Below are 26,421 nucleotides of genomic sequence, written 5' to 3'. Positions count from 1 at the left end.
AGCTGGATTACAGGGATGCGCAACTGAACCCCAGCCCTAACAGCACGGTCATTGAACTTTCTCACAAGGGCGCAGTCCCATACCGAGGCCTCCAAGTAGTTGGATTACAGGGGCATACGAAAAACTCTCGGCCATTTCAATATAGCCCTTGTTCACCCTGTGGGTCATTTTACCCGGGCGAACATTGATGGTAACCTTGCTTGGATGTAAGCCGGTTGTACTTGAATTCATCCAACTTCATTTGTGTATGTATTGATCAACACCTTGCCCCCAGGCAATGGGTAACAGAAGCTCGCCACGAGCCTCCAGCATGGTCCAGCCATGGCATAGTACAACGCCACGCCATTCAGCATCCCAAAGCATCACAGGTTCACTTCTTCCCATGCTGCTCATCTTCCAAGTGCAAGGAGGTGTGCAGTGACCAGTTTCCTGCTTGTCCAGCTGCTCAATTTGACTTAGTTCATCTGCTAAAGTCACTGTGATTTCTTTGACAGATTCCGTCATCATTTCAGTGCGATGTCTCAATATACTCCTGTGGCCAGGTTCCCATTTCGATTGCTGCCACAGTTGATATGCAGACTAGAGAAGCATCAGACTGCGACTCTGGACATGTTAAGATTCTTTTTTAATAAGTTTGCTCGTACTGCCACTTGCTTTCAACTCACGTTTCACCAAAAGGCTGCATTTTTTGTTTGTCCACATTGGTAAAATGCTTTGCATTGTTGTTAAACTGGTCCGTTCGCAGCTGGTCCGGTTCGACTGGGTAAGAGGTACCTTTTCGCATGAATCATGGCAAGCAGAAATACTAATTAAACACTGAAAAATGCAAGAAGAAAGAATGCGACCTCATTGAGAAATTCGAGTGCGAATGAAGAAGCAATGTAAACGATGCATTCTTTTAAAGCTTGTTAGAGAAAATGTGCATGCCTACTTCCAACGACAAGCTGATATACCCTCTGGTGATTCGGGCTAAGGGAAAATAAAAAAGAAGCAAGTAAAGGAAAACAGAAGGATTGACATTTGGGCAAGTTGGTACTGGTTGAACATCTTGAAAGGGCAGCGCAATAAGACGAAGACAGAATCTTCTGTCTTCATCTTATTGCGCTGCCCTGTCAAGATGTTTAAAGGAAAACGGTCCAGAGGCGGGGAAGAATGTGGGCAAGAGGAGAGAACAAAGCCCAAGGTCGGGCAGCGTGGCCAGGTAGCGTGTTTCTGTTTATGTCCAAGCCTATACTCGACCGCTGCGCCACCATGTGCCACTCGCGTGTACCACGTTTCTAGGTACTTTTTACCCAAAGCACCACAGCGAGCGCCCTAGATGCTTGTAGGTACTTGGTGGGACTAGGGAGATGTTTGCCTGCATGCACAATCTGTTCACCCATCTGTCTCTAAGAGGAATAGGGTATTTCGTAATAAATGTTGCATGCGGAAGCAGAAGTAACACTGAACGAAATTTTTCAGACAGGATAAGAGGATAAAGGGGTGCAATATTAAGTAGTTGGTTATGGTGTTTGGGGCGCTTCGATCTACAAAAGCTGGGATAATTGTGGGGCATGGTCGAGGGTTTCTTGCACCACGAGCCACATCATCGCTGCGCTCAAGCATCCTTTCCTTCTTGACATCACTATTTCTCTTCCAGCCAAAACAATAGCAAGGCGCTGCCACCATACATGATGCATATTAAACAAGCTATCGTGCGACATCCAGGAACAAAAAAAAATCATGCAGAAAATTTCTCTGGGAGTTAGACTAAGTATGCGTAAACATTGTGCCACTTGCTCATCTCCACGCAGCTCGGTGTCATTACCAATGTTATGAAAACTTGATTAGGCCTCTACTGACGACAGCTCAGTGGCAACATGAACTGGTGTCGACGGCGGTGCAAGGAGCATTTATGACGCAAGCAAAGTACAGCAGGTAGACGCGCCAGGTGCGCTGATGACGTTCCGATCATTATAAGCCGTTATCGCTCTTTAGAGTCTTATTTGAACCATTATTGAACCGTGAATGTACTCAGTCAGCGACTTCTTGCGGCACTGCCACGCGGGCCACAGCTTGAAAGTGATCTGTGATGCCCACAAAGAGTGCTGGCTGCTCATAGCTTCACGTGCGGTGTTCTCGCCGCCTAGGTGTTGAAGAGACGTGCGCGCCCGTACTGTGTTTTCGCCCCTTCGTTGGCGTTGAAGCGAGAGGCAGCGCAAAAGTAAATTCGCTCGCTGCTGCGGGCGCTATCTCGAAAGCGGTCGTCTTATTACGGGAAGGACAATGGAATGGTTTTCTCATTGGGTAAGCATACAAATGCATAAAATTAAAACTTACCTAAACCGCCTAAACTCTGAGAATGCGGGCTGGCCCGAGCAAACTGCGCGCCCAGACACAGCCAGGGACACAAAACCAAATACCTCTAGAAGGATCTAGGGCGCGTGCCGTGGCGCTTCGTCGAAAAAGCACCTAGAAATGTGGTACGTGTGGGCGGCGGGTGGCAGCGCAGCGGTCGAGCACTGGGCTTGGGCGTAAATAGAAACACGCGGCCGGGTAACCGCAGTATGGAGCTAGAAGGGGAAAGATGAAAAAAAGAAAAACGTGCGGAGGGGGGAGGGGCACCAGGGAAGGCAGGCGGAGAAGCGCGGGAAACATTTATTTTCGACCATTTTTCTTTTCCCTTCATATTTTCGATTAGTCTGTGCAGCTGGGTGACATTGTCTGGAGTTGTACGCCGCGCTCGCGGCCAAGAAGCCGATGGTTTCTGTCGTCAGTAAATTTTGAATAAACGGTTCACTCTATCCGAGTCCTTTTATCGCCGCACTTGCAATACTTGTAATTTAGCAGTTGCGAATGTGCGCTCGTTATCTTCAGTAGTACAAACGAAAACCCGCAAAAACTAATATAAGTGTGAATGTAGAGGAAATAGATGGGTGCGAACTGCGACCTTTTTTATTTGATAAAAATCTGTGTTGTGAACTTTGCTACTGTCGTCGCTACGGCATTTTTTCTTATGATGTGCATGATACTGTAACCTTTAATGTAGATAGTACGTCATGTAAACTTTCATGTAGATTAGTACGTCCTATAAACAGCCACGCTTTTTCTTATAAAAACGGTACATACGCAAGACGTAACATGAATGTGACTTCAAGATGACGTTTGGATAATTGTAGATGTTGAAGAGACGTTCATGGTTCACAGGGACGGTTGCTGCTATGCATCACAGGTACAAGTCTCCAATCCTGCTGGCTGAATGGGAGTGGTTAGGATGCGCACATACTCAGCACTTTTCGAACATGTGTGCAACGTGTGCGATTATGTGAAAATGTACGCATCTGAAAAAGGTCCGCTGCAGCAACCATCTTTTCGAGCAAGTCCAACACTCTAAGAACCTTACAATACTGGAACTAACATTTCCAAATATTTATTTCGACGCACAATAATAGAGTGGAATCGTCTACCTGCAGAGAAACTAATGAGCACCGATTCAAATGAACACATTTATGTCTGGTTCATTTTCAAGGTTTTTTAGCGGTTTCTTCTGGAATAGCGTATATTCTCTTCTATACTTCTGCTATAACTTTAAGCAGTATGTACTGGCTGCATGAAAGAAGACGAAGTGGGCTAGGGGAGAAGTGAGGACAAAGAAGTTAGAATAAAATGGCCGTTCGACCATTTATTCAAAATGGCTACTGCCTTTCTAGCTAGGAATGCTACATAACTTACAAGCTCTCCACGACATTATTATTTCTACTTTTCCACATCTGGTGTTGTTAATTCAAATATTTTGTGTATTGTTTTTGTAAAGCTGCATTCTATTTCTATGTTTCTTTCCAGAATACTTGCATTTTGTACTGTACCATTTTACATTCAGTATCTAAATTTATATGTACCCTAATTACCCCTCCTGCATGGGCCATCGTAAGGCTACTATTTCAAAAATAATGTTCCCACCCTTTGGAGGATATGTGTTGTCTCCAAATTATAATTGTGTGCGTTTGCTTTCATTAAGCTGCTTTCCTGTCAAGAACGGTGTCTAGTGGACAACGCACATGTTATACTTGGTGCGCAATGTATACTTTTCTTTTTTGGCGACAAGCCCCTTAAGGTGCAAACTTTTCCTAGAGTGAAGCACGCGACAGGAGTCACGGTTCAGTGCTCATAATTCTGAAGGGCAACACAGGGCCTATGAGAAAGGGCACGGTGGACCATTTGCCTGCCGTTTGATTATTTCTCGCTTCCACTGGGATGTGGCCACAGTGGCACGGAATTCAACTTTCGTCTTTGGCAGGATGTGCATGTGCACTTCATCCACCAAGCATTAGAGCTAGCCAGGCCTTTGCGTTCCTTACAGAATGTGTTCCTTAATATGCGATGATCAGTTCATCGAAGAGACGGACACCATCATTGTGATGCAAAGTTCTGAGAAAGAGCAATAGTAACTGGCTGTTTTTTACATAACATGAAGGAAATTACTGCTGACCACACTGCTACTGTGTTGCTAATTTTACTGACATTTGAATGGCAGTTAGCACTGGCTGGGTTAAGGGGAGAGAGGACATAGGAAGAAGGAACTATGTCCATATTCTCCATTGCGGTTAAATATACAAATAAATACAGAAAAAAAGAAAAAGGCTGCAAGATGCCTAACACAGCAGCATCTACATCAATGTTCACTGCTTTCATTTGTACTCCAAACGAAATAAGCTTTCACATGAAACAGCTAATCGATGACGAGAGATAATCTGGAGAAATTTGAGCAAAATCAGACGTGTTTTTTAAATTTTCAATTGAAATGCCTCACATTTTTGACGATTTTTCTAAATTCGCTGCTAAAATTCAAGATAATGTTACATAAATGACACTAAATTTACATTGGCACATGTTTAGCAGGTAGCAGACTATGCATAGAAAAAATCATGAGAGGACCGCATTAGAAGGCACATTAGAAATTGCTAAAACAAGGCCCATTTTCGAACTTCTTACTCGGAGGTGGTTACATCTTTTTTTTGTTGCTGTGCGCTTTTGCTAACGGTGTATTTCCATTCACAAAGTTATGCAAGTAGGTATCATCGCTTTTTCGCTCTTAATATAGCAACATAATGCAATTGCATAAGCCACATTATCAACCCTTTGTCAATTACAGTGTGAAAAAAAAAAAAGGGTGTGTGCTGAAAAAATAAGGTTGGTTCCATTGTATGGGGAGATTCTGCTATGTCATAAATTTTACAAATATAACTAGAAACCCCTCAGTGAACCTTATCTGAACGCACCCAGCTAGAGTATTAATTGCCTGAAGGAAGAGGACAGAAAGAATAATGAATTAGTCTTAGGGCAATACATTTATATAAAGCTCAACCCTTTTTCAACCCTTTCCTTTTTTCGGTGTCCCCCCTTTTTCTTTCTTTTCTCCCCACCTTCCCACTCTCCTGCTTCTGTCCTCTCGTCTTGGGAACCACGCTCACAGACGTCAGGCGACAGTGCTTATTCTCTTTGAAGTCTCTCCCTTTACAACCAGCCGCCACCAACAACCGCACGTCACAGCACTAACCCTTTAAAACTAACATGCCGAAGATAAAGAGGCCGCCTTTGACGAATATAGGTCCTCCTATCGAAACGTTGACCAGCCTTTCCGAGGCACTTTATCCCCATTTATAACTTTTATACCAGTGTGCTATTCCATCTGTCAGCCCCTTTCTTGATTTTGGATCTATAAAGTTCAATAGTTTCTCAACATAAATTATGGGTAATTAGGGCTGATATGCACAGGATGGAGGTAAAAATAAAGAGTTTGGTGGCATCAGCCACCACCTCGATTCAAAGGAGAGCTTTATACTATTCATGTGTCTATTCACCCAGGACCGCATTCATAGTAGCACTCCTGTATCAGCCAGGGACCATGGATAGAATGCCTAAAATATTGGGGAGGGTGGACAAAGTGGTTTGCTGTTTGCATGCACTCCGAGACCCACACCACGAAGAGGGAGCAACAAGCAGCTTTCTTGGCTACGTACTCTCGAGTGCTGGAACTCGAGAGTAGCCATTAACAGTAGCGTGGCCAAGAAAGCTGGACCTCTCAGAAAATTGCAAACACAGGACTGGCTGTGCAGTTATAAATATTTATTTGCTAACAGTCTTGCTTTTATATATATATTACAGGCAACAACGCATCATGCGGCTGCAGGGCATGGCTCATCCAGTTACATAAAACGTATTCCACGTAATGCAAAGCTTCATTATAAAGAAACGGTCTGTCATCCGAGCAAAAGCCTGCACACACTGAACGCTTGCAAAAGGAAACGCCAGAAGGACATTCATGAGAACACTGAACATGCACGTCATCCCACTATCAACAACCTGCCATTCACCACAATCACCTTGAAGATGCACTTGTCCAGTGTCAAAACAACTCCAATCTGGTTACGTAAGAAAAGCAAACATGACAGCTGTACAGAGCTTTTAAAACATCAGTCATCGTAACCGTTCACTTAAACCTCAGTAAAGGAGTTCATTATAATGCAGCATATGTACAAGAAATATACAACCCCTTGGGACAGACCAAAGGAAATAAAAATGCAGCCGCTGTGAACAGAGCAATGCCATTCACTTTTGAAACAATCTGCAGTGCGAGACCACTGGAGAGGGAACAGACGTGGTGAGCAAGTGCCTCAACTTCAACGTGGCATGCAGTTGTTTTCCCCATCATGTGGGGGGGTCTCTGATGCGGTCTCTAAGGTCTGCAAGAGCAGCAGTTTTTTAACTATGACATGGCTGCACCGCCACCAAAAGCAAAACATACCTCATCCACTGCATCATTTCAGTGATGCATGCATAATGTATGTGAAGTGAACATTCAAACCCAAACTCCTGTACCAGAGCTGCCACCTATTAAGCCTGACCCAGAACACACAGACATCTTGAATGGACTGGGTTGGAAAGGTGTTGACCACTCACGCTTGCACACCCAAATTAGTATTTTTTCATTTGTGAACATTATATATATATATATGATCAAGAAATCACAGTTAGGTATACTTGCTTCAGTCCTGCCTTACATGACACGACCACTGTTGTTTCAGGTGCATGAGAGGAATGAACTGGGAGCACACGGCAGGTGAAAACAAGATCATTGCACAGTGGCCATCAAATAAATAAAATAAAAAAACTTATCAAGCGAAGTTTGCAAGGCAGAAGCTTATCACTGTAGGAGCAACAAAGGGGATGTTCAGAGGTAAAATGATGTCACAGGCACAAAAAACAGTCGCCACCCTCTCCCTTCACCTTTTTTTTTCCGCCCATCCTATCCTAGGCACTTGCACACACAAGAAACTGAACAATAATGCTGCAAGCAGCATGGAACAGATGCTGTGATGCACAGAAGAAACAAGAATGGGAAAGAATGTGATGGGGTGATGTGGAATAACAATGCTGCGATGCAAATGGTGAGATGTCGCAGGAGAGGAGAGGTACTGGAGAGCTTGGCATGGCTGCTTCATCCCACACACGTACAAACTGCTGCACACTTGGAGGAGTTGAGCTGGGTGCTAAGACCACGACTTGTTGTAGCCTTTCCAGTCCGCTGGAGGTGCCAAATACACTCGACGACCCTTGTAGAGGAGAGAGACCACCCCACGATAACCAGTTCTTGGTACACCAGACTGCAGGAGGCAAGAAAAGTAAAAGCACACTTCAAAAATTAATTCACACTGATTCTGGTCATTTTTTTAAGGCATGAAAAATTGCAGCTCAGCAAGAACAAAAATGCAGCAGCCAGTTGTTTGTATGAACAATGCTCTGCTAATATTGTAGACATATAACAGAAATGCGTAGAAAGATGCAAGAAAAAGCAAACAAAGTGAAAAAAAGAAAAACTGGCTGTGGCTTAGGTCAGAATATGCAAAGCGAAAGCTTAGTTTAGCCTGGTTAAGGTTTCACTTGGTTCTTCCAAAGCCTGCCTTTGTGTACAGTTGTGGCCCTGCATCCGGCATTTTGCAAACTTAACAGCTTGCTCTTCCTCAGTCTCTGATGCTAGCTTAGCGTGCTTGGCGTTCTGGACACTCTCCAGTGAAGCAGCTCGCCAGCGATATCTGCGGGGTGGTCAGACGCCGCTTGCCGACAACGGCTCAAAGCCTCCCGCGCAGTGCTCACAGAAGACGGCCCGGCGCCGCTCTCATCCATGGCCAAGCTCGCACTGACTAGACGAGTGCGGTGCTCCTTTTAGCCAGGCGCGCAATGAGACATGCGGTGAGGCGGTGACCCAACTGCGGAGAGTGCATGTGCTAAGCCGGCGGTGCCAAGATGCATTGCCAAGGCTACGGCGCAGCTGCAGTCAAATGAAGGTCAAACTGCTGGCGACTGCGTAACTCGGCTTGACGCACTTAATAAAGCTTTCACTTTAAAAATTGCAGTTGCCGTATGCAGCCAGAATTTCATTGTCTCATCTGACGATTACGATACTCCCTAATGCGAAATTTGAGCACAGCTTTATATGTGTTTGCATTTTGCTATATGTTGGCTGGCACGGAAAATCTGTCTCATGCAGCACAATGCAAACCGGAGCGAAGTGTGGCACAACTGCCTCACTAATTGGGAGATAGCGCGTCACCCACGCGCGCCCACGCATGTGGGTGACCCGTGGGCGCGACTCACAGCAGACGCTACATACAGACCTCTGCTCATGCAGCACTTTGTTTCCATATATAGTGTCGCTGAATGTGTTTGCCGCATGCCTTATCGATGGCGCCAACAATGAACTGCAATGTGTGCTACTATGGTAGCATCTCATGGCGATCGTCGCTGCAGAATACATCTTGCACGGCACTACGCTTTACCTCTCACGCTTTCCTCCTTGTGGCTCTTCACCATCGCCGTCATTCACATCCCGCTGCACTCCGCATTCACTCTTTCTTCGTGCTCGTTCGTTTGGTTACACTGAGGACGCTGACGCTCAATGCAAGAATGTGCGCCCAAGAGCAGCGCTCTAAAAGAAATCTTTCTTTTATGTCAACTCTAGTGCATGCTACTTTCTTTTGTGGAGAGTGGTGCTCCCTGGTGGTAAATAAGTGGAGAGACATGGAATCTTGCACTTTAGTGCACTTCTCTTAACAAGGCCACGATTCCTTCTCGTGCTGTCTGAAATATTCAATGCTGATGAAACGGCACTGCTCTGGCAGACACTTTCAAACAAGACACTAAATCTAAAGGACAGCACGGTGCTATTGTGGAGGAAAAATGAGCAAGGCATGCGTCTTGGTTTTGCCAGCTGTCAATATGCGTGTCTCGTTCAAACTGCGACTGTTGCTTATTGCCGAGGGCAGATTTCTGCTTGGCATCACTATAGCAAAAGGTAACCTAGTCCGATATGCGTTCTACAAGAAAGTGCGGATGGCATCACAAAGTGGCTCCGGGCATGTGATGTTGAACGAGAAATCTGCACCACCCGGTTTGTCTTCTTGTACCCTACTGGCATCAGCTGACAGCTTTTTAAAAATTCCGTAAGCGGCCAAATGAATACAACCTTAACCTCCACTTTGCTGGATTTACAGTGCAGACTGGATTTAACAGAACCACTGCATGCTACATCTGCACCATGGAAAAGACCATCAAGGCAGTGGTGTGCATGATTTGTCGCCGTGCAATTTGTGGGACCACAATCCCGCTGAATGCATTTCATTCGTGCTTCCAGGGTTACACATGAGCGGGAATGAACTTGGATGTCCTGCATGCTGGAAGCCACTTTCAAATCTAACAGCGTCTGCTTGGTAGACCCATTGCTGACTGATGACACTCATTTTAATGGCGTACCATAACGGACATGCAGATCATAGTCGCATGCACTTCACACTACAAGTATGCTGATGGTGGCATGGTGCCGTATCAATACACGCTGGTTTACTTCTGCACTGCATTTATTTCTTTTTTATCTTGAACAACACCATGGAAGAAGCACATTGAATTTCTGGACCGTGATTGGCTCCATTCCACAGCTTGTGCTAACGAGCCAATTGCAATCGAAGAAGTCGATGCCGAACTGGCTCGATCAGGACTGATAGTGCCTTGTGTCACTGGGATATCCATTCGGCAGTGCAAGTGGTCTGCGACATTCATGCGCAGGAAACAAGTACACTTTTGCATGTACAACAAAGATAAACAAATCTATAAATTCCCATCTTTCAATTTCAGAAAACTGACCGAGGTGAGTGGAGTTTCCAGGTAAGCTTCAGATAGGCATGTCTCATTTATAATTATTGATATAAACTAATTCACAATCCCCTTCAAGTTCGACATATGCACAATTGACTGTATGATGAGAATGTTAATATTGTTGCATGTGGAAAGACACAGACAGAAGACTATTTACAGGCTATTTACACTGGAGCCAGACAGCCAGGCTGACACTCGCTCGTTAAGGGCACAGAGCCACTTCGTCGTCGTTCTCGCGGGGGCTCGTTTCTTGAGCATCGCTTGATCATATTGACACGTGTACATATATTTATCGGGCGACCATGTTTCGCCGCCTAACAAATGTTATCACACAGCGCACGACGCGCCTGCATGTAAGAGAAGTTTCTGGAATGTTATCGATGGTTCCATCCACCCTGATTGCATGTGTACGCGACGCGAATAATGTAGAACTTTGTGGAAGGCGCGCGGGTCCCAGCGATTAGTTTAGAACATTCGACGATTGATGTATAAAAGCCGACGCGCTTGACCCGCTGATCAGATTTTCGACGATCGCCGACCGTGTTCGCCGCTATCGTTGTGCTGTAAGTGTAGCCTGTCTTGTGGGCACAGGTTCGCCAAATAAAAGTTAGTTTTGTCGTTCACAGTATTGCTACTGTGTTCTTCAACGTCATCACCACGTGACATCTGGTGGAGGTGCCTTTTGTTCATGTACCAGACACCCCTGACAAGCCGTGATCCAAGCCCGGACCGCGAAGAGAACACCAACGTAGACCTGGACCATCGAGCAAGCCGCCGTCTTCAACAGCTGCCGCTGGAGCACGGACTTCTACCTGAGATGACCAAGAAGATTGTGGCCAAGGCAACCCCAATGGCAGCCCCGGAGTCCCCCATCAAGCTACAGCCCCCCCCCCCCCCCAGCCCAGGGAACCACCGACGTTCCGCGGTTCCACATTTGAGGACCCGGAAACCTGGCTTGAGATGTATGAGGGGGTCGCTGCTTTTAATGGCTGGAACAGAGACGACAAACTGCGACATGTCTTCTTTGCATTGGAAGACGCTGCCAGGATGCGGTTCGAGAACCGAGAAGCCACCTTAACGACGTGGGATCTGTTCCGAAGCGGCCTCCTGCAGACCTTCACAAGCATCGTACGCCGAGAACGAGCCCAAGCACTACTAGAAACCAGAGTGCAGCTGGCTAATGAAACCACCGCTATCTTTACAGAAGAAATGAGCCGCCTATTCCGCCACGCCGACCCGGAAATGTCAGAGGAAAAGAAAGTCTGCCTACTGATGCGTGGTGTAAAGGAGGAACTTTTCGTCGAAATAGTACGAAGCCCAACGAAAACCGTCGACGAGTTTCTTCACGAGGCCACTGCCATCGAGAAGACACTGGAAATGCGGAACCGGCGATTTAACCGCAGCACGAACTCGACAAACTACGCCGGAGTTGCGTCACTGGCCGCCGCCGACCTGCGTGAGTCTATCCGAGCGGTTGTGCGGGAGGAACTACAGAAGCTGTTGCCTTTGTCACAGCCTCAAGTGGCTTTGATTGCCGACGCCGTACGTGAGGAGCTCTAACAACTCGGAGTAGGCCCTGAATCGCCGCAGCCTCAGCCGCAAGCGATGACTTACGCCGCTGTAGCCCGCCATCACGTTCCCCCTCTGCGCCCCCAGCAGGGCCCAGTGACGACACAGTTCCATCGTCCACCCCCACCCCCACCCCCGCCGCCAGCACGCCAAGCCGTCACCTCACACGGCGTTCCAAGGAAGACCGACGTTTGTCGCGCCCCCGACCACCGTCCGCTTTGCTATCACTGCGGAGAAGCTGTGCATATCTACCGCTGATGCCCATACCGGGAGATGGGACTCCGAGGGTTCGCCGTTAACGCGCCGCGACCACAGATTGGCGAACGACCTCGCGATATCGCCGACTACCTCGCCTCCACTCAGTGGAGCCCTCGATGACCATCCCATTCGCCGTCATCAGGCGGCTACCTGTCGCTACAGCGCCGGCCATACACCGGCCCAGCCCGGGGCCATTCTGCGAGCCCATATCCGGAAAACTAAAAGCAGCACCAATTGAGGTGCGGTTGCTGTTCATCGAACTGACGAAGATGACGAAGAGACTAATAACGATACGCCGCCGTCCCAACGAAGTCGGGAAGCCAAGACTACACCGACGAAAGACGACCTGACGACGCGACATTCCAGCTTCAGTTCAACGAGACGCGGCCGTGATCCGACGCCAAGACCTAACTGCAGCGCCAGACAAAGAACCACCGACCTCGATGTGCTTCTCGACGGCCATGCAGTTACCGCCTTAGTGGACACGGGGGCTGATTACTCCATAATGAGTGGACACATCGCTGCCCAGTTGAAGAAAGTTAAGACCGCATGGGAAGGCCCTCAAATTCGGACCGCTGGAGGGCACCTCATCACGTCGACTGGAATTTGCACGGCAAGAATAACCATTCATGACCGGACTCGCCCTGCCACCTTCATTATCTTCCAACAGTATCCACGAGATGTCATTCTCGGTATCGACTTCCTGAACCAACACGGTGCAATCATTGACCTGAAGTCGAAGTCAATAACGCTGTCGGAAGATAAAGCGATACCGCCGGAGAGCCCTCGTAGTCACCACGCCTTGAGTGTGCTCGAAGATCAAGTGAGCATCCCGCCTCGCTATAGCATTGTTATTTCAGTCGGCACCGAAACACTCGCTGACGTAGAAGGCATCATCGAAGGCGACCAATGTCTACTGCTAGACCGTGAAATTTGCGTCGCAAGAGGGATCGCTCGACTTCATGGAGGGAAAACTGAAGTGTTGCTGACAAATTTCAGCCAAGAGTTCAAGCACATCAACAAGGGCACGACGATCGTGTACATCAAGGAAATTCTGGAAACCTGTAATGCATTTGTCTTTTCAGATTCCGCCACATCTACCCTGACGACCATGGTTCCCGAACCAGACTATGACATTAATCCCAGTCTCCTCGTCATTAAGCAACAGCAGCTCTGAAGTCTGCTCCGACTTTACAAAGGCTGCTTTTCGACGTCATCGAGGATTCAACAAACACCAGTCGCCAAGCATCGCATAATCACCGAGGAGTGCGCTTGACCACTCCGCCAGAGCCCTTACCAAGTTTCGCCACGAGAACATGAAGCTGTAAGAGAACAAGTCGACGAAATGTTGCGCGACATCATCCAGCCGTCAAAAAGTCCGTGGGCATCCCCTGTTGTCCTGGTGAAGAAAAAAGATGGAACCCTACGTTTCTGCGTCGATTATCGTCGTCTGAACAAGATCACGATAAAGGACATATACCCCCTCCCACGAATAGACGACGCATTGGATTGGCTCTGCAATGCTAAATACTTCTCAGTGATGGACCTCAAGTCTGGCTATTGGCAAATAGAAGTCGATGAAAGAGATCGCGAAAAGACCGCCTTCATCACCCCAGACGGCCTCTACGAGTTCAAGGTTATGCCATTTGGACTGTGCTCGGCACCTGCAACGTTCCAGCGCGTGATGGACACGGTTTTAGCAGGCTTGAAGTGGCACACCTGTCTCGTTTACTTGGATGACATCGTTGTCTTCGCCGGAAATTTCGACGATCACCTTAGGTGGCTTGCAACAGTACTCGAAGCCATCAAGTCATCACGGCTCACTCTGAAGCCAGAGAAGTGCCGCTTCGCTTAAGATGAGCTTCTGTTCCTAAGCCATGTCATCAGAAAGTCTGGAGTCCGCCCCAACCTGCAGAAGACAGCTGCCATCACAAAGTTCCCGCAGTGCGTAGATTTCTCAGCATGTGTGCCTACTACAGGCGATTTGTCAAGGACTTTTCACGCATCGCTGAGCCGCTGACACAGCTAACTAAATGTGACGTCGAGTTCAAGTGGGAAACGCCGCAGGCCGACGCATTTCAAGAACTCAAATGACGCATGCAGTCGCTGCCCGTACTTGCGCACTTCGACGAGCAGGCTGATACCGAAATCCACACGGATGCCAGTAGCCTAGGGCTTGGTGCCGTCCTAGTCCAGAGAAAAGATGGACATGAACACATGATAGCTTACACTAGCCGGTCGTTGTCAAAAGCGGAAGGCAATTATTCTACAACCGAAAAGGAATGCCTCGCCATCGTTTGGGCTACAGCGAAATTTCACCCTTACCATTCAAAGTGGTCAGCGACCACCACGCGTTGTGTTGGCTAATAATAAGCGCGGAATAATAATGTTGGCTAGAATAATAAGCGCGGAAGACTTCGCCGAACAACAACGAGGGGACCCGGAGCTAAAAGCCCTTCGAGTATTCGGAAGGGCACACCGATGTTGTCCCTAGGGCATTTAAGCGTGGATTGTCTTCGTTCACACTTCAAAACAACCTACTCGTGAAGAAGAACTTCTCACCAATCCGCGCCAACTACCTTCTTGTTGTTCCGTTGGCGCTGCGTCCATAGGTACTGCACGCCCTACACGACGATCCGACCGCTGGACACCTCAGTTTCTCCCGGACGCTATCGAGGATACAAGAAAGGTATTAGTGGCCGCACCTAACCGCCGATGTCGCCCGTTACGTCAGGACACGCCGAGACTGTAAGCGACGCAAGACACCACCGACAAGGCCAGTGGGATTACTACAGCCGATCAAGCCTCCTTACCGGCCTTTTCAGCAGATCTGCATGGACTTGGGGCCGTTTCCAATATCAACTTCCGGAAATAAGTGGATCGTCGTGGCGACGGACTATCTCACCCGCTTCAGCTGAAACTAAAACTCTACCGAAAGGCAGCGCAGCCGAAGTCGCGAAATTTTTCGTCGAGAACATCATGCTGCGACATGGTGCTCCAGAAGTCCTCATTACCGACAGAGGAACGGCTTTTACAGCAGAGCTCACGCAAGCCATTCTGCAATAGAGCCAGACAAGTCACAGGAGGACAACTGCCTACCATCCGCAGACGAATGGTCTCACGGAGCGCCTGAACAAGACCCTCGCCGACATGCTAGCAATGTACGTCGATGTCGAGCACAAGACGTGGGATGCGGTCCTGCCATACGTAACATTCGCTTACAACATGGCGGTGCAAGAAACAACACAGATCACGCCATTTAAGCTGGTTTACGGCAGGAACCTGACGACGACGCTCGATGCCATGCTGCCGCACGTCACTGATGAGGAAAATCTTGACGTCGCTACCTACCTCCAGCGCCCCGAAGAAGCCCGACAGCTCGCCTGCCTGCGGATCAAGGACCAGCAGAGGACCGACAGCCGACACTACAACCTCCGACGACGCTTCGTCGAGTACCAGCCCGGCGACCGTGTTTGGGTATGGACCCCGATATGCCAGCGAGGACTCAGTGAGAAACTACTCCGACGCTATTTCGGACCCTACAACGTCAACCGACGTATTGGCGCTCTGGACTATGAGGTCGTGCCAGACGACATTTCGCATTCACAGCGGCGCTGCGCATGATCTGAAGTGGTCCACGTGGTGCGCCTTAAACCCTTTTACGGACGCTGACGAACTTCCTCATTTTTGTTGTTTTCTTTGCTACGAGTGCTTTTGTTTATTACTTTAGTTTGTTTGCAGCATCGGGTCGATGCTTTTTAAGAGGGGGGTAATGACACGTGTACATATCTTTATCGAGCGACCACGTTTCGCTGCCTAACAAATGTTATCGCACAGCACAGGACGCGCCTGCATGAAAAAGTTTCTGGAATGTCATCGATGGTTCAATGCACTGTCTATGACCGAACCATGTATAGTCTGATTGCATGTGTGCGCGACGCGAATAATGTACAACTTTGTGGAAGGCGCGCGGGTCCCAGCGATTAGTCTAGAACATTCGACGATTGATGTATAAAAGCCAAAGCGCTTGAGCCGCTGATCAGATTTTCGACGATCGCCGACCGTGTTTGCCGCTACTGTTGTGTTGTAAGTGTAGCCTGTCTTGTGGGCACAGGTTCGCCCAATAAAAGATAGTTTTGTCGTTCACAGTATTGCTACTGTGTTTTTCAACGTCACCACCACGTGGTGACATTGTAATTTGACGTTGTTGTAATATCGTAATACTACCTCCCCCCCCCGGCGGCAAAAGCACTGTCACGGTGCTGTTAAATATCCAAGGCGCATGGAGAGTTGTAGGGCTTGAGTCGGCCGACGTGGACAATGTCACTGGTTGTCACAGCGGAGGATGTAGTGGGTGTGGCTAGAGCGATTTCATAGGTGACATCGGTCACTTTGCGGAGCACGTGATATGGGCCTGTGTAACAAGAAAGGAGTTTTTCACATAGGCCAACTTTACGCGAAGGTGACCGAAGCAACACGAGGCTGCCGGGCACAAAATAGACATCACGGTGACGGACGTCGTAGCGTTGCTTCTGCTTGTCTTGAGACACTTGTAGACGAGCGCGCGCAATTTGGCGGGCATGGTCAGCATGGGCGATTGCATCACGGGCATAATCGCTAGTTGAAGCTATGGCAGACGGAAGCACAGTGTCCAGTGGTATCGTCGCGTTGGTTCGCGGCCATATAAGAGGTAAAACGGGGAAAAGCCAGCAGTTTCGAGACGGGAAGAGTTGTATGCAAAGGCAATGCAAGGTAAAGCCAGGTCCCAGTCACGGTAGTCATCGGAAACGTATTTGGATAGCATGTCTGTAAGGGTGCGGTTCAAGCGCTCAGTGAGGCCGTTCGTTTGGGGGTGGTAGAAGGTGGTAAATTTATGCCGTATTGAGCAGGCACGCATGATGTCGTCGATAACATTGGCCAAAAACGTACGGCCACGGTCTGTTAGCAATTGACGCGGAGCACCACGCATCAAAATAATATCATGTAGGAGGAAGTTCGCAACATCAGTTGTGCAACTGGTCGGAAGAGCGCAGGTTATGGCACAGCGGGTCGCGTAGTCCACCGCGACTGCAACCCGCTTGTTTCCTGATGTAGATTCCGGAAATGGGCCGAGAAGGTCTAAGCTGACACGATGAAAGGGCTCAGCAGGGATGTCGAGCGGCTGGAGGTAACCAGCGGGGAGCTGGGAAGGCTTCTTGCGTCGTTGACAAACTTCACAAGCGGCAACGTAACGTCGTACGGAACGGGCAAGGCCTGGCCAGAAAAAACGGCGACGTACGCGGTCATAGGTTCGAGATACGCCGAGATGTCCTGCCGTTGGTGCGTAGTGGTGCTCTTCCATAACGGTGGAGTGAAGGTGTTTAGGTATTACAAGTAGGAACGGAGAGCCGTCCGGATGAAAGTTACGACGGTACAGAGTACCGTAGCGGAGGACGAAGAGGCGTAGAGTAGCATCAGCCGGAGAGTGCTCAAAACGGTCGATGAGTACTTTGATGTAGGCGTCACGGCGTTGCTCGTCGGCGAAATGAAGCAGCTGTGATACAGAGAATACGCAAGAAGCACTGGCAATATTAGAGAAGTCAGAGTCGTCAACAGGGTAATGCGACAAGCTGTCAGCATCTTGGTGCAGGCGGCCAGACTTGTACACCACAGAATATGAAAATTCTTGTAGCCTCAAAGCCAATCGACCAAGCCGGCCTGTAGGATCTTTTAGCGAAGAGAGCCAGCAGAGAGCTTGATGGTCAGTGACTACGGAAAAATGGCGACTGTAAAGGTAAGGACGGAACTTCATAACCGCCCAAACAACAGCAAGGCATTCTAGTTCCGTAATGGAATAGTTGTGCTCCGATGGTGCTAGGAGGCGGCTTGCATAAGCAATAACGCGATCCTGGCCACGCTGACGCTGGGCTAAGACGGCACCTACGCCGTGAGCGCTGGCATCTGTACCCAATTCTGTAGGGGCATCAGGGTCGAAGTGGGCGAGAATGGGTGGCGAGGTTAGAAGAGTGACGAGACGAGAGAAGGCGGCGGCCTCGCCAGTGCCCCATGAGAATTGTACGCCTTTTATCAAAAGGTTTATTAGGGGTCTAGCAATCGTCGCAAAATCTGGAACAAAACGACGAAAGTACGAGCGTAGCCCTACAAAACTTCGTACGTCTGCAGCTGCCTTCGGAACTGGAAACTCTCTGACAGCGCGAGTTTTGTCGCAATCAGGCTGTACTCTGGAAGCGTCAATGAGATGGCCCAGAAGAGTAATTTGCCGGTGGCCAAAACAACATTTGGACGAGTTAAGTTGCAGCTTCGCCTTTCGAAATAGATCAAGTATAGTTGAGAGATGTTCAAGGTGAGTGTCGAACGTTGGCGAGAAGATGATGACGTCGTCAAGGTAGCAGAGGCATGTGGACCATATGAAACCTTGGAGCAAGGAATCCATCAGACGCTCGAAGGTGGCAGGGGCGTTGCATAATCCAAACGGCATTACCTTAAATTGGTATGGGCCATCAGGTGTGATGAATGCGGTTTTTTCTCTGTCCGTATCGTCAACAGCAATCTGCCAGTATCCTGAACGAAGATCAATAGACGAGAAATAGCTGGACCCAGGCAGGCAGTCAAGAGCGTCATCTATACGTGGGAGCGGGTAGACGTCCTTCTTAGTAATGTTGTTCAGATGACGGTAGTCTACACAGAAGCGCCACGTGCCGTCCTTCTTAACCAACACCGCAGGTGACGCCCAGGGACTCGAAGAAGGCTCAATGACGTTTGGCGATCCAAACATGGCGATCCGAACTCATTCTCAAATACCTTGGGAACCTGGTACATACAGAAGGTGCTCAGATAACAAGAGCATTGGGGCTGGTTGAACACCTTGAATTTAGAACAGCACAAGGGACAGGACAGTACAGGACGCACACTGCGCTTAACTCAAAAAGCTCTAGGAAGACAGTGTTGAAGCCATAATGTCTAATGGCTAGGCAGTGAAAATAACAGCACAAGTGAAAATTATTTTCAAGAAAAAAAATAAACAATAGTTATTGCAACTACAATGAAATAAACTATTTTACAAACTTAGAAAATTACAAATTAGTACAGTAAAACCCCGTTAACCTGAAGTTGTAAAAACAGAACTTCAAGAAATGCGTAGTTTCAAAATAAACACACACACACACACACACACAAATTAAGATCCCGACATTGCATAGACCACACTGAGCTTTTCGAAATAAGCACCGGTAGCCGCTAAATTCCTCACAGAAGCTCAATACCAGGAGTGGTTTCTTCGGTAGGTCCCTATTGCAAGATATTGTGCGATTTGGCACTCAAAACGTCTGGTGCCTACAAACAACAGCGATCTTCGAACAGAGCCAAGCAAATGCTGTTGCACGTGGGCATTGATGTGTCCATGCAAAGTATTGTGAAAGTCACTCTGTCGGGTTATAGCGATGCTCCACCCGCATCGGAGTATTTACAGCCCACTCCACTAGGACCGGCACGTGCTCGCAGTTTGCACGCCACCACCGAGCCGAAACGCTATGATACTTACGCACAGCGCTCGTGCCAGCAGCAAAACGAAGATCACTCCGCTTACAAAGCCGACCGAGCGGAGCACGAGAGTGCACCTACTTGGCTTCTCGGTCGTTCTGCAGCCAATCTGATGGCACGTTGCTCATGTTTCAGCAAGGCATACTTATCAAATGCGAAATCTACATAGCTCCCTACAATGTCTCAGAGCATGAACTCTGGATAGCAGCCAGCTGTGAACGGATGATAAGAATGGCATAGAAGCGAGTGAAATTTGCGACAAACTCGTTGTCGCACCACTTTTTGGCGATGTCGCAGCGGTGCACAAAGTATGGAAACCTTAGGGTAGGGGCATTTTTGCAGCTGAGATTTCGAGATATCTGGAGTGCAGTGTGGAGGCACTTGGAGATAGGTGAAAAATAAATGGAGTTTACAACAAGCCAGGACAGATATCCTGACAACCGATATTTCTAGACATCAGAGTTAAGAGTTAACGAGGGTTTACCACATATGCTATTGTGGCAATATTCACAAAGTATTTAACTATACTTCATATATTAATTCAAGTACTATGCAGAACCAGCTTGCCCTAACAATTACCATGTCAAAACATCTAGTTTTTCAAGCATTCTGTGATGCATCTACTCATATTTCACTGCAAAAATTTATACAGTGGCTGCTCCGTATCAACATTATAACAAACTAAAGAAAACAAGACCATAAAAAATAAGTTGAACCAGATAGATACATTATTCGCCTAGAAGTCTATCATAGCTTTCTGTCAATATGTCACTCTGCTGTGTAAAAAATTGCTGCCAAAAGTACCGCTGCTGCTTCTCAATTTTAACTGCCTGCGCCACAGTGGATGAGTTAATGTGATCTCCATGTAACCTCTCTCCATGCTTTTCTGTGAATCAGCAGTGATGTCACAACAGAGGTACCATAGGCACCATAGCCCACCACAGGTGGTGCCACTCTAATTTTTTATTTTCTTACTTTTCCACTTACAGAAGGTCTGTTCTTGCTATGACGAATTTATTACTAACTTTTCAATCTAGCTCGACTTAATGTTCATCAGTGAACCTTTAAACTAAACTTACACAGTCTAAAAGTTTGTTCAGGCTGCAATGACGACATAACTAGCTGGCGGGTAGGTGGTTACCTTGAAGTCGTCCATGATGGAGAGCTTCTTTGCAATACTCTTGAATTGCTCCTTGGAGGTGTAGGTGATGCGAATTGCCCCTTTAGTCTCCAAGCTGCCCTTGAGAACCTGGCTCACCGTGACCAGTGGTGAGCCGTACACCTCCTTCACAAAAGCTACATCGTAGTTATCCTGTTGGCGGGGACACAAGATGAGGTCATCAGCAGTGCAGCAGAGCGCTAATGTCACAGCAGACAACAATCACTTTCCATCTATCTGTTACTTTCTCATCTGTCCTTTAGTGAACAGCATTAATGATTGAGAACAGGATGCACTTGAACCTTCATTATTGTGAAACAGCAATAACTACCCATCAGATGCTAGGATTTCAACACAACTAGTTATTGGCTGAATGCATGGCTGTTTGATTATTGAGTGTCATAAGAAAACCAAGTGAGCTGGTCCACGAGTGAAGTTGATGAGGCATTTCATGTACAGCACATGTCAGTAAGTGTATCAGCACTGCATCCGTGTTTCGCTAAGAGAGAGCGATTTATCTAATAAAGTCTTGCGGCTACCAGACTACGGCAATCAACATTCTTCCTACTGGTTATCTTGCCTTACTCTTTCACGCACTTTCTTCAGGGTTTGCGTGCAGCAATGTCGTGTCACCACTGTTTGTATAAAAGTGTCAGTTTCACTAAATTTTTGGCTGCTACTGCTGTTCAATCCTTTTCATGGTCCCATGTCTTCCTGTACCAATCACAATAATGACAAACAAAGTTTAAAATCACAAAGCAAGGCAGGATGAATGAGAGATGCTATGAAGGAATGCTTTGGGTTAATTTTGATCAGCTGGCTGGCCAAAAATTTAGAATGTCACCTTGAAATCAACACAAGAGAGTTCACAAGTAAAAACACTTGTGACATGACACTATCTTCTTGCAAGACAGTCTTTCATGCTATTTTCAGTTTCATGCTTTCAGTTTTCACGTAGCGGGGACATCAGACTTTTTATCACGTTCGACCCGATTTATGATTCCGAGCTTTACAACGAAAGGTGAATTCTGCCGCTTCATTACGGCAACACTGCAAGAGAAGGCCCGCAAGGCACACACACACAATGGACCAGAAAAGCAGCGAGACAACTCGCACTTGTGCGATCTTGCATGACGAGGGCACAGGGGCCTCTGATTGGCTGTCTGAGCAAGTGCTGCGGGCGGGCCAGGATCATTTTTTTTTGCAGGGGGGTGTCAAGGCTCATTTGAGGCAGCACGGTCACGGCAGGGAGAGCGCTCGGATGGAGCTGCACCGCCGGGTTTCTCCAGACTGCGAGGGAAAGCCAACTTCTGGGGGCACTTTTCCGCCGCTTGACGTTCAATATATCAGGAGTCGCTGTTATTTTTGTTCGATATAAGCATAATTTTTGCTATATATACTCATTGTAACTATACCGCGTCCAGAAATGGTTTGAAATATAGAATAATTTTATGTAAATGGGTTTGATATAGTCTGGTTCAACTGTAAGACAAATGCCGCAGTTTTCGCAGCATGCCCACCATGTGTTTCAGTCACTGGCAGCTAAGTGCACCCATCTCTGTTTCTGTCCCCTCAAACATGGCTATGTTATTGCCGTAAACTTGCCGATATTAACAATATTATTCATTACTGATACGGAAGAAACTGTTTCAATGCATGCAATCAACTCACAAAAAGGATCGCGTTTGGCACATTCGGCTTGCTCCGCCCGTTGCGATTTTTGTTTTGGTGTCCTGCACTGTTACAGCGATCACCGCCCGTTTGTTGACCTGTTGTCATCCCGCAGCAAACGCATTATGAAAAAAAATTTTCCCAGAAAAATTTAACACACGTAATGATCGCACTCCTGAATTTGTGTAAATTTTCTTGACAAAAAAGTGTGATCATTATGCGAGTAAATATGGTAATCTTTGGTGCTACAACACAGCTCAGTGCAAAGACTTCTAGGTTGTGCAGCAAAAACAAATTGCGCCCAATTGCGTTTCAAGGTTGTGCTGGGACTGAGAAAGGAAGGCTGAGTTTATTCTCTTCTGCAGAGCAACAATGACTGAAAACATGCACGATCACTTTCATTGCAACAAAATTCATAGCAAGACAAACTAGAAGTGAGGCGTGCAGACAGGACACAAGAGTAGAGAAGTGGACAACACGAACGCCGACTATCAATTGAAGGGAGCACCGAGGCGAAAAATGAAAGAAGACAAAACTCATCTGCGCATGCTCAGGAATGGTAACACCACGTGTCAATTGGGTACACATGCTGGTCTACGTGAGAGATAACTGTTAAGGCACTTAATCTCTTCCCTATGTAAAGTAATCGAAGGCTGACTCGCGCACGCACTTCCACTATTATAGATATGCCATGCCTCTACCATAAGACGCATATCTTCATTCTTATGCCTGTACAATATTGCGCATTCATCTAACTCTGGCTTGCAGTTACAATCTCAGCAATGTAGCGGAAGATTAGAAGGCGATCCACCGGTTAACGACCTTTTATGTTTCATTAGCCTCTGATTGATACACGGTCCCGTTTGCCCTACGTAGAACTGGCCACAGCTAAGGGGAATCTTATAAACCACACCCATACGACAGTCAGTAAAGCTGTTGTTTTTATTGTGCTTCACTGGACAAATATCTGCTCGTTTTTTGCCCTTTACCCGCTCCTTTTTATTCTGTACGGCAGCGCATATCTTACCTAGCTTATTGGGAGCAGTGAAAGCAACATTAACATTATATCTACTAGCAACTTTTTTAAGCGTGTGCGACACTGAATGAATATACGGAATAGCCACTACTCTTTTTTTGCTATTACTGCTTTCTGTAATCAAGTCCGTCCCTATCGAAACCGACTTCTTTAGGCGCTCAGCCACAGTGGCCACCGCTACACTAGGATAACCTGCTTCTAACAGGCGCCGAACCTGCGCATTAAAACTGGCGCTCATTTTGTGCATGCAGCATCTTGCGAGGGAAGACTTAAGGCACGACATGGCAATTCAGTTTTTTACTAATTTAGAATGCTTGGATTGAAAGTTTAGCAACGGCTTCAAAGATCTTGGGGAGTACTGCCAACAAACATGATTTTGTTCGAAGATCAAGGAAATGTCATATGGGTGTGGTTTATAAAATTCCCCTTAGTTGTGGCCAGTTCTACGTAGGGCAAACGGGACGGTGTATCAATCAGAGGCTAATGGAACATAAAAGGTCGTTAACTGGTGGATCGCCTTCTAATCTTTCGCTACATTGTCGAGATTGTAACTGCAAGCCAGAGTTAGATGAATGCGCAATATTGTACAGGCATAAGAATGAAGATACGCGTCTTGTGGTAGAGGCATGGCGTACCTATAATAGTGGAAGTGCGTGCGTGAGTCAGCGTTCGATTACTTTACATAGGGAAGAGATTAAGTGCCTTAACTGTTATCTCTCGCGTAGACCAGCACGTGTACCCGATTGACACGTGGTGTTACCATTCCCGAGCATGCGCAGATGAGTTGTGTGTCTTTCATTTTTCGCCTCAGTGCTCCCTTCAGTTGATAGTTGGCGTTCGTGTTGTCCACTTCTCTACTCTTATGTCCTGTCTGCACGCCTCAATTCTATTTTGCATAATGAATCCTTACCAACTAGCTCAGCTTTCTGTCGTTCAAAGACAAACTTCCGTGCTAATGGAATGAGTTGGCAAAAAAATTTAATGAACAAGTTCTATTCACAGAAACTGACCTTGAACTTTTCTTATGTAATCGCGGCAAGTGGCAATGGTGCTAATGAGTATAAATATAATGCTAAATACTGTAGGTCAATAACTAGGCTCGTGTGAATAGACTCATGTGTGAATACGAATCAAATAGTAAATTGACAAACAATAATGACGTTCACACATAGTTCAGTTTGACAATTACCCCTTTCTAGTCCAATGATTCCTGCAGAAATGAATGTTTTACAACAAATATCTGACAACTACAACAACAACAACACTAATCTGAGAAATCATTGCAGCAGCTACTCAACAACGTAACTTGTCTATTTAGTGCCACAGATAAACACATTTCTGCCCGTGATATTTTTATATCTTTCTCCCGTTTATTTGATATACACTAAAAAGGTCCAAAAGATGAAGGTGCACCCAGCTGGGTATGAAGAGCAGCGCACAACTGATGCGCTGCTACACTGCGTACGGCCACAAGCTGCCGGCCTACATCAATAATTTTCAAGAGAAAGATGTGACCAACTTGGAAAACGTTCCCGAATAAAGTCATTGTCAGGGCACAAGAAAACATCTGGATGACAAGTGAGATGGCCCAAAAATGGATCAGAATTGTGTGACAATGGTGCCCAGAGGCCCTTCTATGTAAACACTCCCTTTGTTGTGCTCAATTCGTATCGCAGGCAATTAAATGATGGTGTGGAAGTGCAGCTGGTACGATATCGGTGTCATACCTGCAGGTATGACCAGCCAGATGCAGCCGCTTGACGTTTGCATAAATGAGCTCTTTAAGGATAGGCCGAGGAAGTTTTATACAAGCTGGTTGACAGAAAAAAATGCATTAGCTAGCTCTGATGAGCCACATCAAATGTGTGTGCCATGGGCAAGTAGAAGGCTGGGTTGCCATGCGCTGGGACGACATACCAGATGACCTGAGTAGGCGAAGCATTTGTAAAGTGCTGCGCATGAAGAAGACAGTGACAAAGAGCCCAGCAACTGCAGCGAGTGAGCTGCAGATATTTTGTGGCTGGAGCATAGCTGGACCATCCTCCGTTGCAGAATGGCCTCGTCCCTGTGCTGTGCGACAGGCAGATCTCGCTGTTTGCCAGCGGTCTGGGAACTGCAAACTGCGTGCGGCATATCCCTAATGGGAATGTGCTCACAAAGAAAAAGGCCACAAAAGCTTTTTTTTTTTGTCAGCTGGATGTGGCAGGCCAGTGTTGCCTGGGCAAAGTGCTTGATAAGGGCGCGAAGCGGAGGGTGGAACTTGCTCAGAATTTTACGGTATGCATTGACTCACCTTTTTCAGGTAGCTGAGATCTCTGCTAGTAAAAGGCACAAACTTTTTGTTGAGTTGGATAAATTTGAGGTGTTTTTCATAAAAAAGCCCACTGAAAGAAAAAGAAAGCATTAAAGCATAAGCATCGGATGCTCACAATCCACAGGTCGAGATATTCGGTCGCTGGTCAATAAATGTAGCCTCTATGCCTGCATTTTTTTCATGACCAACTTAATGAGACAGTAAGCAAACCAGAAATATATTAAGAAAACTGAATCGATGAACCTAGCCACACATTATCCATTGGTGGTACTGTTGCTTTCCACATGGATGAAATTAGCAAACCATTTGTGACAGGTTGGTTCACTAAAAATTGGCTCAATCACTAAACCATGCAGCTAACGGGAAAAATACATGCAATACCTGCTCCACATTTGATTTATTAGAGGGCAATTTTACTTTTAATTTTACTTGTGACCTCAGCATGTATGAAATACCAAAGTTTTGACATGTCTGTTTTATTTGCTCAGATGGAATACGGTAATGTGGAAAGTTGTGCGAGTTGGTGAAGCTGCGCAGGACAAGGCGGAGACACACAAGAGTACAGCGAGTGTCGCATATTCTTGTCTCTGTCTCTCTCTGCGCTGTCCTGGCCAGTGCGCTGCTTCACCAACACGGTATACTGAGAGAATACAGTTGCCAAGTGATAATTCAGAGGCGATAAATTAT

General features: G+C 47.0%; 1 protein-coding gene across 4 annotated transcripts in view; it reads right to left on the bottom strand.

Annotated features, from left to right (window-relative positions):
• Positions 1–6,084: 6,084 nt before the first annotated feature.
• Positions 6,085–26,421, bottom strand: part of LOC135917063 (alpha-1,3-mannosyl-glycoprotein 2-beta-N-acetylglucosaminyltransferase-like) — a 174,836-nt gene continuing 154,499 nt past the window's right edge. For all 4 annotated transcript variants that reach the window (XM_065450574.2, XM_065450580.2, XM_065450558.2 and 1 more), the window contains exons 10-12: positions 25,714–25,804; positions 20,696–20,866; positions 6,085–7,643 (exon numbers count right to left, since the gene is read on the bottom strand). In XM_065450574.2, the coding sequence (XP_065306646.1) occupies positions 7,530–7,643; positions 20,696–20,866; positions 25,714–25,804 (376 nt within the window). In that variant the 3' untranslated portion in view covers positions 6,085–7,529. The remainder of the gene's footprint in view (positions 7,644–20,695; positions 20,867–25,713; positions 25,805–26,421) is intronic.

This window comes from Dermacentor albipictus, chromosome 4 (assembly GCF_038994185.2).
Source record: "Dermacentor albipictus isolate Rhodes 1998 colony chromosome 4, USDA_Dalb.pri_finalv2, whole genome shotgun sequence".
NCBI lineage: Eukaryota > Metazoa > Arthropoda > Arachnida > Ixodida > Ixodidae > Dermacentor > Dermacentor albipictus.
Note: the sequence above shows the minus strand (reverse complement) of the source record. Positions and strands in the feature narration are given on the sequence as shown.